General features: G+C 37.0%; 1 protein-coding gene across 2 annotated transcripts in view; it reads right to left on the reverse strand.

Moving 5' to 3' along the window:
• Positions 1–17130, reverse strand: part of CFAP36 (cilia and flagella associated protein 36) — a 32512-nt gene that overhangs the window by 12621 nt on the left and 2761 nt on the right. For both annotated transcript variants that reach the window (XM_065891096.1, XM_065891097.1), the window contains exons 2-6: positions 16717–16781; positions 16010–16111; positions 9204–9318; positions 5012–5099; positions 3253–3304 (exon numbers count right to left, since the gene is read on the reverse strand). In XM_065891096.1, the coding sequence (XP_065747168.1) occupies positions 3253–3304; positions 5012–5099; positions 9204–9318; positions 16010–16111; positions 16717–16781 (422 nt within the window). The remainder of the gene's footprint in view (positions 1–3252; positions 3305–5011; positions 5100–9203; positions 9319–16009; positions 16112–16716; positions 16782–17130) is intronic.

Raw genomic sequence — 17130 nt, forward strand, 5'->3', positions numbered from 1 at the left:
TTATTGCTGATATGGAGAAACTCTTAGTGATCTGGATAAAAGATCAAACCAGCCACAACACTCCCTTAAGCCAAAGCCTAATCCAGAGCAAGCCTTTAACTCTCTTCAGTTCAAGCCTTTAACTCTCTTCAGTTCAAGCCTTTAACTCTCTTCAGTTCTATGAAGGCTGAGAGACGTGAGGAAGATGCAGAAGAAGAGTGTGAAACTAACAGAGGGTGGTTCATGCGGCTGAAGGAAAGAAGCTATCTCTGTAACACAAGAGCACAGGATGAGGCAGCAAGTGCTTATGCAGAAGCTGCAGCAAGCTATCCAGAAGATCTCACTAACAGAATTAATGAAGGTGGCTACACTAAACAACAGATTTTCAATGCAAATGAAACAGCCTACTACCGGAAGGAGAGGCCATATAGGACTTTCCTAGCTGGAGAGGATAAGTCAGTGCCTGGCTTTAAAGCTTCAAAGGACAGGTTCTCTTATTAGGGGCTAATGCAGCTGGTGACTTGAAGTTGAAGCCAATGCTCATTTACTGTTCTGATCATAAGGCCCTTAAGAATTATGCTAAATCTACTCTCCCTGTGCTCTATCAATGGAACAACAAAGCCTGGATTACAGCACATCTGTTTACAACATGGTTTACTGAATATTTGAAGCCCACTGTTATGATCTACTCCTCAGAAAAAAAAAGATTCCTTTCAAAATATTAACTACTCATTGGCAATGCACCTGGATACCCAAGAGCTCTGATGGAGGTGTACAACAAGATTCATGTTGTTTTCATGCCTGCTACACAACATCCGTTCTACATCTCATGGATCAAGGAGTAATTTCAACTTTCAAGTCTCATTCTTTAAGCAATACATTTCGTAAGGCTATAGCTGCCATAGATAATGATTTCTCCAATGGATCTGGGCAAAGTCAATTGAAATCCTTCTGGAAAGGATTCACAATTCTAGATGCCATTAAGAACATTCATGATTCATGGAAAGAGGTCAAAATATGAACATTAACAGGAATTTAGAAGAAATTGATTCCAACCCTCATGGATGACTTAGAGGGCTTCAAGATTTCAGTGGAGGAAGTTTTGCAGATGTGGAGGAAACAGCAAGAGAACCAGAATTAGAAGGGGAGCCTGGAGATGTGCCTGAATTGGTGCATTCTCATGATAAAACTTGAATGGATGAGGAGTTACTTCTTATGGATGAGCAAAGAGAGTGGTTTCTTGAGATGGAATCTATTCCTGGGGAAGATGCTGTGAAGATTATTGAAATGACACCAAAGGATTTAGAATATTACACAAATTTAGTTGATAAAGTAGCAGCCAGGTTTGAGAAGATTGACTCCAATTTGGAAAGAAGTTTTACTGTGGGTAAGATGCCATCAAACAGCACTTCATGCTACTGTGAGATTGTTCATGAGAGGAAGACTCAAATAATGCGACAAACTTCATTGTTGTCTTATCTTAAGAAACTGCCACATCCACCCCAACCTTCAGTAACCACCACCCTGGTCAGTCAGCAAAAAGATTACAGCTTGCTGAAGGTTCAGATGATGGTTAGCATTTTTTAGCAATAAAATAGTATTTTTCTTTTTCCTCTTTGGCCGCACCACACAGCATGTGGGATCTTAGTTCCCCGACCAGGGATCGAACCGGCAGCCCCTGCAGTGGAAGTGCAAAGTCTTAACCTTCCTTTGTACATACGTACATTGTTTTTTTAGACATAATGCTACTGCACAATTAATAGACTACAGTATAGTGTAAACATAACCTTTATATGCACTGGGAAACCAAAATACTTTTGTGACTTATTTCATTGCCATCTTCGCTTTATTGCAATAGTCTAGAACCGATCTCACAACATCTCTGAGGTATGCCTGTATTCCCATTTCTAAAATGGGATACTATATTTAAACCAAAGAGATCGTTTAAATCTTGGAAAGAACCAAGTAAACTGATACTTCATTTTTCCTTAAAAACAGGAAAATCCAATCACATGTAACTTTTCAGGTAATTCATGAATACCTAAATCATAAGTCTCTATATGTTGAGTGATGGAAACATGAAGACTGAAATTATTATCAGCTCTACTTTTGTGTGTTTGAAAATTTCCATTAAAAGAAGTCTAAAAAAACCATACACTCCAAAACATATTATTATTCAAGAAGCCTGATATAGTTTATATATAAATCAGAAAGTCAATACTACTGTCTTTTTGTGTGTGTGTCTGTGGCCACATCGCCTGGCCTATGGGATCTTAGTTCCCCAACCAGGGATCAAACCGGCACCGCCTGCCGTGGAAGTGCGAAGTCTTAACCTCTGGACCACCAGGGAATTCCCAGTACTACTGTCTTCTGAGAGCAGTTTTGAACGAGTTTCTGTTCTATACTCCTACATTAAAAAAGATTATTATCTATGAATTTCACCTCCATTTACTAAAAGGAGATTTACTCAAAGATACATAAATCCCCTCTAAATCCTAAAACATCTCTCTTTTGCTCTTCATTGGTTACCTTGGAGTAAAATAGGCTTTTTCAAATATAGTAAATGATACAAGCAGGTATCACAGTCATTGAAGGGAAAAAAGGAAAATGACTTTCAAGCAACTGAGAATTAGTTTATATTAGGTTTCACTCTCCCTTCAGGGAGATTTGAGAAAATGTGGAAAGAGAAGCAGCTAGAAAAGGGGGGAGGAAAAAATAAATATTATCTTCCCTCACCTCAGCCAGATACATGTTTAATTGATCCTTAGGAAGGATTAGGCCCTTTATGGAAACAGTTCTTAATGAAAGAGGAGTATGCCAGGAAATGTGAAACTGAATCATTCTGCTTAAAGCTGGCAATGTTAAAGTCTACAAGGGACCCTCAGTATTAACTGCAGATGCTGTTTCAAAATAGTAAAGGAATCAAGGCAGGTGGGGAAGTAAAATGTTTTTCTTCATCTTCTTTTATTCATAAAATTAAGGGGAATTTCTATTAAAAATTCCCCAAAATATGAATGGTATTACATACAGTTTTTTTGGAGTGAACAATCTCATTCTTTATCGGGAATTTAAAAGGTAGGTCGCTGGATGAATTATAAAGTGAATAAAGTTATAAAGTTAAGTATAAATGCTCAGAATTGCCAAGAAAATATAAATACTCTGTGGAACTGTGTTGTTCCACCTAAGCTTAAACTTTAATAGAAAACCCAGGTGTAAACCTAAGAGATAACAGCAATGAAATATTTCTATGATATTAATATGTTTTGTAGGCACCTGCTTTTTACTCTTTCTTTCTTCCTCCTGGTCATATTCTTCTTTCGATTTTCTGAAATATACAAAAATAAAGTAGAAAAGTAAACTTTCTCTTTTGGTCAAAGAACAAATATTCAACAAGAAACATGCTAACCTAAGCTTACAATATGTGCAAGAAATTTTGGAAACAAAGATGGAAATAATCAGGCTTAACTTAAAGCAGCTTACAATCAACTGAGAAAGACATACATAGGCATAAACAGCATAATATAGTTAGCCACATAAAATACAGGTTTACCTATGTCCTCTGGAGATGTGAAGGACCCCTAGCTGAACAAAGATCAACAGGTTTGAAATCCTAAACCCAAATCTGAATGGCAAATCTCATGAATATGGACTTAGATCTCTCTCTTTAGACTGATCAGTTACATTCCTCCTAAGATCCATTTCTCCCCTCATTCTAGTTTTTCCATGGCATCTGAGCTACCACACAGCTCTCCTGATGCCATTATGCCAAAGCCCTATCAGCTTTTGTAAACTGCTCACTGAGGGAAGTCTGATTTAGGAAAATAGCCAATTCAACTCTCATACATGTTCATGATTAAGCTCCACTGCTTATACAGTAGTACACCGCCCCCAGAAGCTCGTAGAAAATACAGTAAAATCTAAAAGCACAATGCTGACCAGTTTTCAAACCACCAATCAACCAAGAAGCAACCAGTACAAGTCAAAACTGCCAGTCCTCTAAACCTATTACCAAATATCCTTAACTCTTCAAACCTTTCAACTCAGAGCATTGTGTGTTGTCTCAGGCTCCCATTTGCCCTTGCCATGGAAAGGAGGACCTGGCAGGAAAGGTCGGGTTTTACCCGCAAACTTGCCTCCCTCCCCACAACCACTCAAATCCCCTGAAATGCAGCACAAAGTCCTACAGCTCCTTCCACAGTCCCCCACTAGGCCCATCCTCCTAACCACCATCCTGCCTAACCTCCCTCCTGCTTTGGAACTGGGGATAAGTTGGGTAGGTGGGAGGACTACAGGATGCTAGAAGATGGTCATGTATGTGGTTAGAGTGGAGAGCCAGGGCCACCAAATGCCAAGGCCCCATTCTGCAGGGGACACAAATAGCTGCAGGTATCCTTTTGCCTTAAACCTATACATTCCCATAGATTTAAATATTAAGTGCTTCAATTGCCCCTCCCTTCTAAAACTCCCACAGGGGTCAGGGGACAACAGGCCCAAGAGGGGAAATGCCCCTTTAGTGGGCTGCACATTCCATGCCAGGCATTTGGCTGAGAATCACGTAACTGAGGCAAGAAAGAGACCAGCAAAGAGTCAGCTATTTGGTCTGTGGAGTCTGGATATCCAACCTCCTACTGTGAGACACCTGGCATAAGCCTCCTCTAACACCCAGATCCAGAAGCCAAGGAGTTTCCTGCTTATCTCAGGCCACTACAGCCCTTCCAGGCATCAGGCTGGGTCTACTGCATCTAGTTCCCATTGGTGGCTAGTTTCCTATTCCCATGATGGGAGTGGAGGAAGACCCTCCCATCTGCGCTGATCTGGTATGAGTCATCTGAAAATAATTTTTTCTGTCCATTAAGAAATGTAATATATACATAATTATAAACAAATAAAATGATAAATCGTTTTCATAGTCTTTAGGAGAGAATTTAGATATTTTACTAGCTCACAGTATTTTTTTTAGTAAAAAGCACATATGCAGATAATATTGTAATATTACTAATGATCCATTCCAAAAATAATTAAACAAGCATACCTAAGAACTTCTCTCAGGATTTTCATCTCTTCCTGTTCAAGGTCACTGACCACATCAGAACCATCTGTTAAGCAGTCAGGTAATACACCTGTTCAAAACCAAAGACCATACAGAAGAATATCAAGTCAACTGAAACACTTATTTTTCACTATTCTAGTTCATCAAGAAGTACAAATAAGTTTATTAAGATCTATAACTTTTAAAAAATGTTCTAAGCTATTATCTTTGTAACTATGGTCTTTTTAACTTTTTCTTCTTTTAGGGAATCAGCCCCACCAAAAAAGCACAATTTTACCTAGTAATGACTCTTGGTAATTATTGTATTGCTTATTTAAAATAACAATAATAATATATGACAATAGAAATTAATTGCTTATATTTAATATAAGCAACTTATAGAATTAATATAAGCTATTTATAGAATAAATAGCTTATATTTAAGCTATTATCTTCCATAATCATACTATACAGGACATACCATTGAAATCAATAAGCTCCTAATAATGAAACTATGCTCTCAAAAGTATTCCTTAAATGGGAAAAGAGTTTACAAAACAAAATATAAAATACGTCATTAATTGAAACAGCATGTTAATCCTCTTCATTCATACTACAACAAATGCTACTGAAAAGGGCCCCGCTTACTACATGCAAAAAAGCATGGTGCTAAGCACTTAAGGGGAATATAAAGATGAATAAAACAACCTCTGCCCTCAGAGCTTCTGTTCAAATATTGGGCTAATAACTATAAACCAGGGCAGCACCAACTTTGGCCCAAGGCAAATAGTAATTCATGGCAAGCAATTTTAAGCATTGGTTTCATTTACTTTATTACCTATATCTTCCTGATAAGCAGGTAGACTGGTAATAAGTGTTCTGTTTTTATCTATAATTATTATATTCCCAAAACATTAACAGCATGTCCCCTAATTTTTACCTTCCATTTCTTTATCCATATATGACTACGGGATTTTGGATCTGCTCTAAATTAAACTAGCTTTATTATTCTAATCCCCTGATGTTTAAATGCATTGTAAAGTAAACTTGTCATTTTGAGATAACTGCAGATTCACATGCAGTTGTAAGAAACAATACAGAGAGATGCTATGTACTCTTTACCCAGTTTCCCCCAAGGGTTACATTTACAAAACTATAGTATAGTATCACAACCAGAAAATTGGTCTTAAGTGCATTTTTGCTCAGTCAAAAGCTATACAATTAGTATTCTCCTATTCACCTTTTATGGAAAATTTTAAAAACTAAGGAAAGAATAAAACAACAGTATGCAATACCTCAAAACTGTAATAAGGAAGACACTTTTATATTCTATTACAAGTTAATCACTAAAGGGATGTTGCCTATAAACTTAAATTATACATAATGGCCCATCTCTGGGAACCCTGCTTCCCAGGTAATGAGCATTAAGCTAAAATAGCTTTGTTTAGCTCACAGGAAACATTCTGACCAGGCCCATCTGTGAATGACTACAGGGAGGAAGAAATTAACACATCCCCTCCAGAGGCTGATGGGAACCAGAAAAGGTTTGACTTTACTCCCTCTCCTTTTAGTATAAAATGAGCCTGAATTCTAACTCAGGCAAGATGGTTCTTTGGGGCACTAGCCCAACAACTTGTCTCTCGATTACTGGCCTGTCGTGCAGCAAGCAGTACAAGCTTAGACTCGGTAAAAAAACGATCAAAATAATGCTCTGATTTGCATCTTCCCCAAATTCTTTGATGAGATACAACCAGAATCCAGAAAGCCTTTGAATTTTTCTCACATAAACAGTCTGCAGTTTTGAGTGCAATAAACATTGCTCTAAGGTACTTTTCTCTGGATTTATGTTAAGTTAAATTCTTAAATACAAGTATTAAAAATTCATGGCAGAACTAAGTATTAGTCTGTTTAAATGTAAGCAAACTGTCACACCCTGTGGTTTGACAGCAGCATTATTCCACATCATTCCCCTCGTCCTTCCTTGCTAATATAAGCCATATGTGTGCAGTTACCAGGCAGCCAAGTACTTAGAGGCAGGGCCCTACCCCACCCCACAAGAGTGACTCATGATTCAAGCCAATTGTAATGGTCTCATTCCCCCTGCCAGAAGGTTTAGAAAGGTGTGCCACCCCAATCCTGACCAATAGGACCTAAGGGGAAAACTCCTAGGGGGCTTCCATGAAAGTGTTGTCTTGCTAGCAAAAAAAATTGTACAGGAAGAAACATCCCTTTTCTTCATGAGATATTAAAGTCTGCATTCGATGCAGCCAGAGTGCAATCATGAGAGAAGATCCTGAGAATAGCAGAGTATAAAGAGGAAACGTGTCAGAGTCCTTAATAACATCACTGAGCCACCAAATTAAACAACCCTGGACCTTTCTTCCCTCCCTTCCTCTGGACTTCTTGTTCAATTGAGATGATAATTTCCTATTGCTTAGGCCATTTTCACTGAGGTATTCTGCTAATGGCAGCCTGAGGCACCCAGCTGATACAAGCTATGTGTACCTGTTCTCTTTTAATTAAAATCTAAATGTTGGGGCTTCCCTGGTTGAGAATCTGCCTGCTGATGCAGGGGACACGTGTTCGTGCCCCAGTCCGGGAAGATCCCACATGCTGCCGGGAGAGGCCACAACAGTGAGAGGCCCGCGTAACGCCAAAAAAAAAAAAAAAATCTAAATGTTTCTGGTTAAATTGAAAACTATAGAGTACCAATATCAAGTTCACTATTTCTTTTATCAAAACTGATCCCCCCCCCCAAAAAAAAAAAATCTAAATGTTTCTGGTTAAATTGAAAACTATAGAGTACCAATATCAAGTTCACTATTTCTTTTATCAAAACTGATCCCCCCAAAATAATTTTAAATAACATGAAATAATTATTCAAATTATCCCATAGGTCAGAATAAAGCATAGCTGCAGGAAAACACAAGAGAAAAGGATTTTATGAAGCTAACTATGGTAGAGAAACAAAGAAAAAGAGACTGTTTTCCAAACTTATTTATACCAAAGCAACAGAACGGTATCATGCATCGTTCAGGGTTAGGGTGGTGCTGTCTCCAAACCACAGACAACAGCTGTCTTACCTGCTGAAATGAATTTTAGGATTTTAAGGAATAGTTTTGATGGTGGTTGGCTCTAAAGGATATAGTCTTTACACATATCAGACAAATGAGAGTAGAACCCACAACAAAGGCCCTGCAACATTCTAATGTTTGCCCTGTAACAATAGAAGCCCTATTGTTGCATGCTCCAGACCCTTAAAAGCAAACAGTACAACTAAACTATAGCTCCCGTATTTTCAAGAAACAAGCCAAAAAAAGGCCCTGCTGCCAAACCATTAGAGTTTGGCATGATAAGGAATATCAGTGGCAATCTATTAAGCAAAGGAATACACAGGTATTAAGGCCATCAGAGTCAGAAATGGGAAACTGAGATAATTTTCACCTGGGGTGAAAATTAGATAGTACAAAAACAAGAAGTATGGTTAGAAACTCTGATGTTCTGAGTCAAGATGTCAAATATAGTTCAAGTGCACAGGAAGGGAAGAAAAGCAGGAAGAGCTAGAAAGAATGTGAGTTTAGGCAGAGAGTTAAGGAAAAGATAAAGCTAAAGGTAGTTACCAAGGGCTTTGAGTTCTGCTTTTTCTTCCACCTGATGGTGGGGCAATCCTATCTGCCCATTGCCCTAGAACAGTAGTTCTCAGTGCGGGCTCAGGACCAGCAGCTTTAGCATCAGCTAGGAACTTGCTAAAAATGCAAAGTATTAGGCCCTACCCCAGACCTACTGAATCAGAAATGGGGAGACAGCCACATGTGTTTCAACAAGCCCTCCAACTGCTTCCAAAAGCTTGAGAACCACTGTCTTCTATAAAGCCAGAAGAAGAGTAGTCACCTTCTCTCAACAGTAACTGTAACTGTGACCACTCAAAAATGCTGAATTTCACAAATGCAGTGGCTGGGCAGAAAAATCAAGCTCTCTGAAACCTAAAATATTAAATCAAATTCTGGTCTGCTTTCTTTGAGATGTCAACCACTCAGTGATCAGGAAGTTTGCACTCTTGTATCATTTAAGTCAGCCATAGACTTTCAAACTTGAAATAAATTCATACAAGGCAGCTACATCAAGACCATATTAGTTAAAACTGCCACCAAAAAAAATGCATTTAGCACTTAGATTTCTAAATCCAATCTTTTACCATTTCTCTCTTGAATTATTCGAATGGCTTGCAGCTGCATTTCAATGTTTTTCTGGACCATCATTGCTTTAAAGATAGTAAAATCTTCTGCTGCCAATACAGGTTGCAAAATGGCCTGTGAAAAGAAGTCAGGAAGTTAAACGAAGATTCAAGTTTTAAAACTATTTCCCAAACACTGAAATCATTTCTACTGCAAAAGGTGCATTAATTCAAGAATGCTGCATTGTTATTTATGACTAGATGACTCAAAAGGACAATTTTAAGATTTTATTCTAAAAGCCTTTAAAGTAGGTTCTCAAGAAGCTGACTCTCCCAACCCCTCCATCCCTACCCTCCAGGAAGCTAAGGCAGACAGTGATACATTTTCCAAATGAGCCAGTGCTGAGCAACTCGGAAAAACAACACCGGAATTGGGCTTACTTTTTTAAAGTTACCACTGCAGTATCTGGATCTGTTTTTCAGCCAAAATGATGATATCTATTTGGTTTAGCCTCTGTCAACCTGAAATTTACTCTTTGGTGATAAATCAGTAACTACAAAATAATCCTTGAATTAATAAAATTACCAAATTAAATAAGAGTAAATGCCAAAAAAGAAAAATGAAGTCTGGAAAATAAGCATAATGTGGTAGGAGTAATGTGAGAACACAACTGTAGTAGTCCTATAGGCAGAAAGTTTCATGGAAGAAATAGAGTTAGAAATTATGATGAGAAATCTTTTTCTGGATGAAACAGAAGTGTAATAAATTAAGAAAAAACAATAAAGGTATCTACCCTAGAGTACCCAAATTAACACTCTTTTAGCTACAGAGAACTATTGTTATATCGAAAAACAAATTCCCAAGCTAATCAGTAAGAAGTAGCATAAAATTGAAATGCATGAAAAGCCAAAAGAAAACACTCAGATATTATTCACCTTACTCAAATCTTATTTCAAGCTTTACATGACATTCATGGAAAAGCTGACCACAGGAATCATGCAGAGGTAGCCAAGGGTGTGCTACTGTTCACCAGGTAGGCAGCAGCAATAATGTCAAAGACACACCTCAACAAATGTTCCATCAAAGAGCTCTAAACAGAGAGGAAGGAGTCCTTCCTGCAGCAACCAGCTCACATCCTAGACAAAAGCAGTACAGCAAAACAAAATAATAAAGTGTGAAAGCAGCTCTCTGTGACATTTATAAGGAGTCAACTGCAGGAAAAAAGACGGAAAGTTTCTTTTCCTTTAAATTCACATATACTGTTCAAAAGGCCCAGGGCAGGGGATGACAAATAGGTTTCATCTATGTTTAACTGAAAGTTGCAGCCCAGGGACTTCCCTGGCAGTCCACTGGTTAAGACTTCGCCTTCCACTGCAGGGGGTGCGGGATGGATCCCTGGTTGGGTAGCTAAGATCCCACATGCCTGGTGGCCAGAAAACCAAAACATAAAACAGAAGCAATATTGTAACGCATTCAATAAGACTTTAAAAGTGGTCCACATGAAAAAAATCTTAAAAACAAAACAAAACAAAAGTTGCAGCCCAGTGATCAGTATTAAAGACAACTGCAGCCAGCCTCTGTATTAGAGTAGTTATGTCTGGTCTGCCAGGGCTCCCTTATGGGATTACACCACCACATAACATTGTTCTGGCCTTCTTAGACTTCTTATTAGTAATATCAAGTACTCTATCCTCATCAACAAACACTTGAAGGCAGTGTGTCAACTAGAGCTATCAGCAAGTCAGTGTCTGAGCTGATCCTTAAAGTTGTAATGCAGGGCTTCTCAAACAGTGTTCTTAACCCATCTAAGAAATGCGGGAGGGCTTCCCTGGTGGCACAGTGGTCGAGAGTCCGCCTGCCAATGCAGGGGACATGGGTCCAGGAAGATCCCACGTGCCGCAGAGCGGCTGGGCCCGTGAGCCATGGCTGCTGAGCCTGCACGTCCAGAGCCTGTGCTCTGCAACGGGAGAGACCACAACAATGAGAGGTCCGCGTACTGCAAAAAAAAAAAAAAAAAAAACCAAACAAAAAAAACCTAAACACTGACCTTACACCTTTCACAAAAAATTAACTCAAAATGGATCATAGATTTAAATGTAAAAAACAAAATCATAAAACTTCTAAAAGATAGCATAGAGAAAATCTAGATAACCTTGGCTTTTGGCAATGATTTCTTAAGATATAACACCAAAAGCACAAACAATGAAAGAAAATCAATAAATCGAACTTCATTAAAATAAAAAACTTCTGCTCTGTGAAAGACATTGTTAAGAGAATAAAGAGAAAAGCCACAAAAGAATATTTTGTGAAATATTTGTAAAACGCATATCTGATAAAGGAGATTTGTATCAAAAATATACAAAGAACACTTACAACTCAACAATTAGAAAACAAACAACTCAATTTAAAAATGGGTAGAAGAAAACAATGAGATACCACTACATATCTATTAGAATGGCTAAAATCCAAAAAACTGACAATACCAGTGTTACTGAAGACTTGGAGCAACAGGAACTCCCACTCATTGGTGGTGAAAATGCAAAATGATACAGCTACTTTAGAAGAGAGTTTGGCAGTTTCCTACAAAGCTAAAGTTAATCTTAACATATGATCCAGCAATCTTGCTCCTAGGTATTTATACAAATGAGGTGAAAATATTATGTACATGCAAAAGCCTGAATATGAATATTTATAGTGACTTTATTCATAATTGCCAAAGACTGGAAGCCACAAAATATCCTTCAAAAGGTTACTGGAAAAAAAAAAAAAGGTTATTGGATAAACAAATGGTGGTACAACCATATAATGGAATATTATTCAGCAATAAGAAGAAATGAACTATCAAACTATGAAAAAAACTTAAATTCATATTGCTTACTGAAAGAAGTCTGAAAAGGTTACATACTGTATGATGCCAATTATATAACATTCTGAAAAAAGCAAAACTAGAGAGATAGTAAAATGAACAGCAGTTGCCAGAGGTTTGGTGCAAGCATGGAAAAGATGAATATGTGGAACACAGGGGATTTTTAAGGCAGTGAAACTATTTTGTATGATACTGTAATGATGGATATATGACATTATATATTTGGCAAAATCCATGGAATTGTACAACACAAAGAGTGAACCCTAATATAAACTGTGGACTTTACTTAATAATAACATATCAGTATTGGCTCATCAACAAATACACTACACTAACTATACTTTAATTTAAAAAAAGAAAAAATATATACTACACTAATGAAAGATGTTAATAAAAAGGGACACTACATTAACTGCTTAATTTTCTGTAAACATAAAACTGCTCTAAAAAATAGTCTATTAATTTTTTAAAATCTTACTAGAAGTCCCACAGATATTGTTAATTATCTTGTGTGTATTTTTAGAAAAAGAAAGTTATACCACATATGTAATCTTTTCAATGATACAAGTTATTGGGAAAAAAGGATAATTTTCCCAAATTACTATTATTAGAGGACAAATTTTGTGAAAGTGTTAATTTCTACCTTATAAAAGTCAAAGCAAAAGTGTTAATTTCTGAAAGTATTAATTTCTACCTTATAAAAGTCAAAGCAAATCAAATAAAAAACAAAAGCAAAAAACACTGTCTCTTGCCATATAGTCATCCCTGGCTCTTGCAATACACAGAAATCAATGATGAGCTCTATCCTCACCAAAAAACAAATCACAAGCAATGAAAGAAGCATTTTTGCCTACTTCAACTGAAAAACAGCATAAAATTAGAAAATCAACTGAACACAATTGAAATAAGTATCTCAATATTTATATATTATTATATTTTTCTGAACTCTGTAGAAAGATATCCTAATTCATGAGCATCTTTTGCGAAGCCACACATATATGACAGGAAAACATGCTCTTAAAAAGCTTTTTGTTGGGACTTCCCTGGTGGTCCAGTGGTTAAAACTCTGTGCTTCCACTAGAGGGGGCACGGGTTCCATCCCTGGTGGGGGAGGTATGATCCTGCATGCTGCACAGAGCGGGGAAGGGAGGAAGGAAGGGAGAGAGAGAGAAAGAAAGAGAAAGAGAGAAAGAAATGGAGAAAGAGAGAGAGAGAGAGAAAAGAAAGGAAAGAAAGAGAGAGAAAGAAAGAAAGAAAGAAAGAAAGGAAGGAAGGAAGGAAGGAAGGAAGGAAGGAAGAAAGGAGGGAGTGAGGGAGGAAAAGCAAGAAAGCAAGAAAAGAAAGAGAGATGGTAGTTGTTGTTGTTTAAACTAGAGGTCTTCATCTGATGCACTCTTTACTACTGCTGATTTTAATACACAAAGAGTATGCCAGGACCAGTGGTCTAGGGCTAACAATGACCAAACCAGGTGAAAAGAATTTTGCAAGTCGGCTTTAGCAGTACAATCAATGAGAGGGGAGCTGGCAGCTGTTTTAAAAAATCAAAATCAAACCAAACAGACCAAAACAAAATGAAAAGTACCTCCTAAACTACTCTAGGCAAGCAATTGGTTTCTTGAATTCATTCTTAGGCACCCTATATTAGCATAATGGAATCAGCATTCTGACCTTTATTTACAAAGATTAGATTATTGCTGCAAAGCAGTAAATAGCATGCTTTGAGCTGTTTTTCTGATTAACAGTGATGGCCTTGTGCTGATTCAATCATGTTGCCTTCAGAATCCGGGGCTAAGAGTTTGCTCCAGAAGAGAATAAAGCTAACTAGTCCACATGGAGATTGAACACGTGACCCTGGCCTAATTAGTACCCTGCTAATCAACCACCAAAAAAGCTACCTTTAATTAAGAGGTGCTTCCATTTATAGACCACCTTATATGTGTCAGGTATTGTGCTAAATGCTTTATGAACATTTATGAACATTTTCGCTCAAATTTCACAAAAACCTTTCAAAGTAGATATTATTCCTATTTTATAGATATAGAAACTGAGAATCAGAATGGATAAGGAAAACTGTAAAACAACTTTGCCCGTGGTAAATGAAAATAAACAACAGATCTGGGACTCAAATCCAGGTCTGTCTGTGTCAAAAGGCTTGCCTCCTTGTACACAACAAGGCTGTACTACCAATCAACTCCAAATCAAAAGGTGTTGTATAACTGAGCAAAAGAGAAGGATGTGTTACTACTGATCTGAAAACAGTATTTTAAAATTCTGAACATCTTCATTCAAAAATAATTTAAAGTTATCCTGATAATGAAAACAAAAGATGGATGTGACTACTATTACTATGAACATCTTTTTTCACAAAGTAATTCAGATTCATTCATAATAATTTAATTAAGAGGCTGACAAATATTAACCAAAGCAGAAAATATTTCTGGAAAACAAGGAAAATAAAAACAAATACCAATGCCTTAAATTTAAATACTAGTTAATAATTTTCAATAAATTCTTCAAGGCAAACAGATGTGTAAGAAACTATAATTCAAGGCAGTCGAATTGAATTGAAAATGTAAGAGTGCTCAGTGAGGTAGAATGCGTGCTAGTCTGACTAGAGGGATCAGGAAAGTTGCATTTCAGCACACCCCGATGATGAGATGGATTTCTCTGGCTAAGGAAAGGATGGAGGGAGGAGGAGGTGGGAGCTGAACATTCCAGGTTAAGGGACTACCATGAGCAAAGCCAGGCACATGGATGCTTACAAGAGCAAGGGGCCAGAACTACTAGAGTATGTAATGTGTTGGAGAACGACAGCAGGAGAAGGTTGAAAATAATAATTTCAGGTCACATCATAGACAATCCTCACTAAACTATAAGGAATTATAGTTTATTTGGTAAACTATATTTGGTAGTAACATACCCCTATACTCAATCTCTGAGCAAGGGCTCTCACTTGGAGTGCCTGGGCTGGTATCCTGGCTTTGTTACTTGGCTGTGGACTTTGCACTAGTTCCTTAATATATCTGTGCATTAGTTTTCTCATTTCTAAACGGAAGTAAAACAGTACCAATTTCTTAAGGATTGTCAGGAAGATTCAATGAGATAATACATGCCAATTGCTTAAAACAGCAGCTAGGGACTTCCCTGGTGGTGCAGTGTTTAAGAATCCACCTGCCAATGCAGGGGACATGGGTTGGATCCCTGGTCTGGGAAGATCCTACATGCCGCAGGGCAGCTAAGCCCGCATGTCACAACTACTGAGCCTGTGCTCTAGAGTCTGCGAGCCACAACTACTGAGCCTGCATGCCACAACTACTGAAGCCTGCGCGCCTAGAGCCCATGCTCCACAACAAGAGAAGCCATCACAATGAGAAGCCCACACACCACAACGAAGAGCAGCCCCCGCTCACCGCAACTAGAGAAAGCCCACACGCAGCAACGAAGACCCAATGCAGCCAAGAATAAATAAATAAAGACCCTGGTGAAAATGAAAAATGTTTAAAAAAAAAAAAAAAGCAGCTAGCATGAGCCGTCAGTAAATATTAGTTATAAATACACATAAGACCTACTTCAATCCAGCACTGCAGAACTAATGAGACAATAAAATTAGTTCTAAGAGAAGGAAGCCCAGGAACTGTGCGCTATGTATCTGCTAAGATTAGAAACCGGGCAACTGCAAAATTGTCCGAGATCTATATGAATAAAACAGTAGTTTGCATAAAGCCTGTGATCTAGTATAGTACTGAGTTCAGAAAGTTCCTTTTTAATAGCATCAGTTCATTATGTCTCAAATGATCATTTCTCAAGGTTGTTATAAAAAAGAACCCATATGTGATAAATTGGCTTTTCACTCTTACAATGTCTAGAATATTATACTTTGACAATCAAACATAGCAAATTTAAGTGACATCTGAGCATTTTTGTTAAAAGTATATATTAGCAGAATAAAAAAAAAAAAACCTGTGATGTATGGGTCTTTGCAAGAGGAGAAGTGCATGCTTCTTGAAATTGATCTTCATTAATTCCAATTTCTTTAAGGTAACTTTCTAACAGCTTTTCAACCTAAAAATAGAAAGTTTAAATTTTTTTTTGTAATTTACATAGAAAAATTCCAAATTTTACATTGAGTTTAGAAAACTATAATCAAATGCTTGTTTGCAATTATTAATCTACATAAAAGTATATTATATGGCAGTGACAATGTCTTTCACCGAAAAAACAAACAAAAAGTGAAAATTTTTGCAGAGAATCAAATAAAATTTTATTTACTCTCCCAGAAATCACTGAAGTCACAATTATGAAGTTTGATGTGGTATAACTCTTCTGCTACCCAGAGGCATTCCTTAAAATCTCAAGACAACATGGCTAAATTAATAATTAACACTCCCCTGGATGTATCAGCAGAAGAATAAGAATAAAATTTAAATACCAGATGCAAGATCCCTTAAAATAGTTGTCCTAAATCTATTTCTTACATTCTACAGTCATAAGGATTGATTGAGATGCACAGAGAACGCTTGGAGTCTAATGCAACTGGTAGTACTATTAGGGTAGATTGGAATTTTTTAATTAAAGAATTTTAATGGAAAAATCCATTTTTAAAATTCAGAACATCTTGAATTAATATTATTCTAATTACATTTAAAATCAGGTAAAAAAATACTCACTAGTTCTTTGTACTCCTGATGAATCTCCGTATAGGTCAATTTGCTTTCTTCTTCATCATCAAAAACTAAATTTAAAAGAAAAATATTGCATAGTGTAAAATAACAAGTCATTTCATTAATGCAAATATCAAAGTCCACTCTAGTTGTCTTACAAATAGAACTCTCAGCCTTATAAACCAGCTCTTCTGCTTTAAATTCTTGGGATTAAAAAATGTGTGTGTGTGTGTGTGTGTGTGTGTGTGTGTGTATAGTGTTAGTTGTAAACAAGTTTTTTTCCTACTTAAAATCTACTTCATATGGAAGATGAACACTAATTTGCTACTTTTCAATCAATAATATAAGGCAACAATTTCTTTATAAACTTTAAATGGAACATTATTGTTGATAGTTTTTAAATAATTCCTTTTACAACAG

This window comes from Phocoena phocoena, chromosome 14 (genome assembly GCF_963924675.1).
Source record: "Phocoena phocoena chromosome 14, mPhoPho1.1, whole genome shotgun sequence".
NCBI classification, from domain to species: Eukaryota; Metazoa; Chordata; class Mammalia; order Artiodactyla; family Phocoenidae; genus Phocoena; species Phocoena phocoena.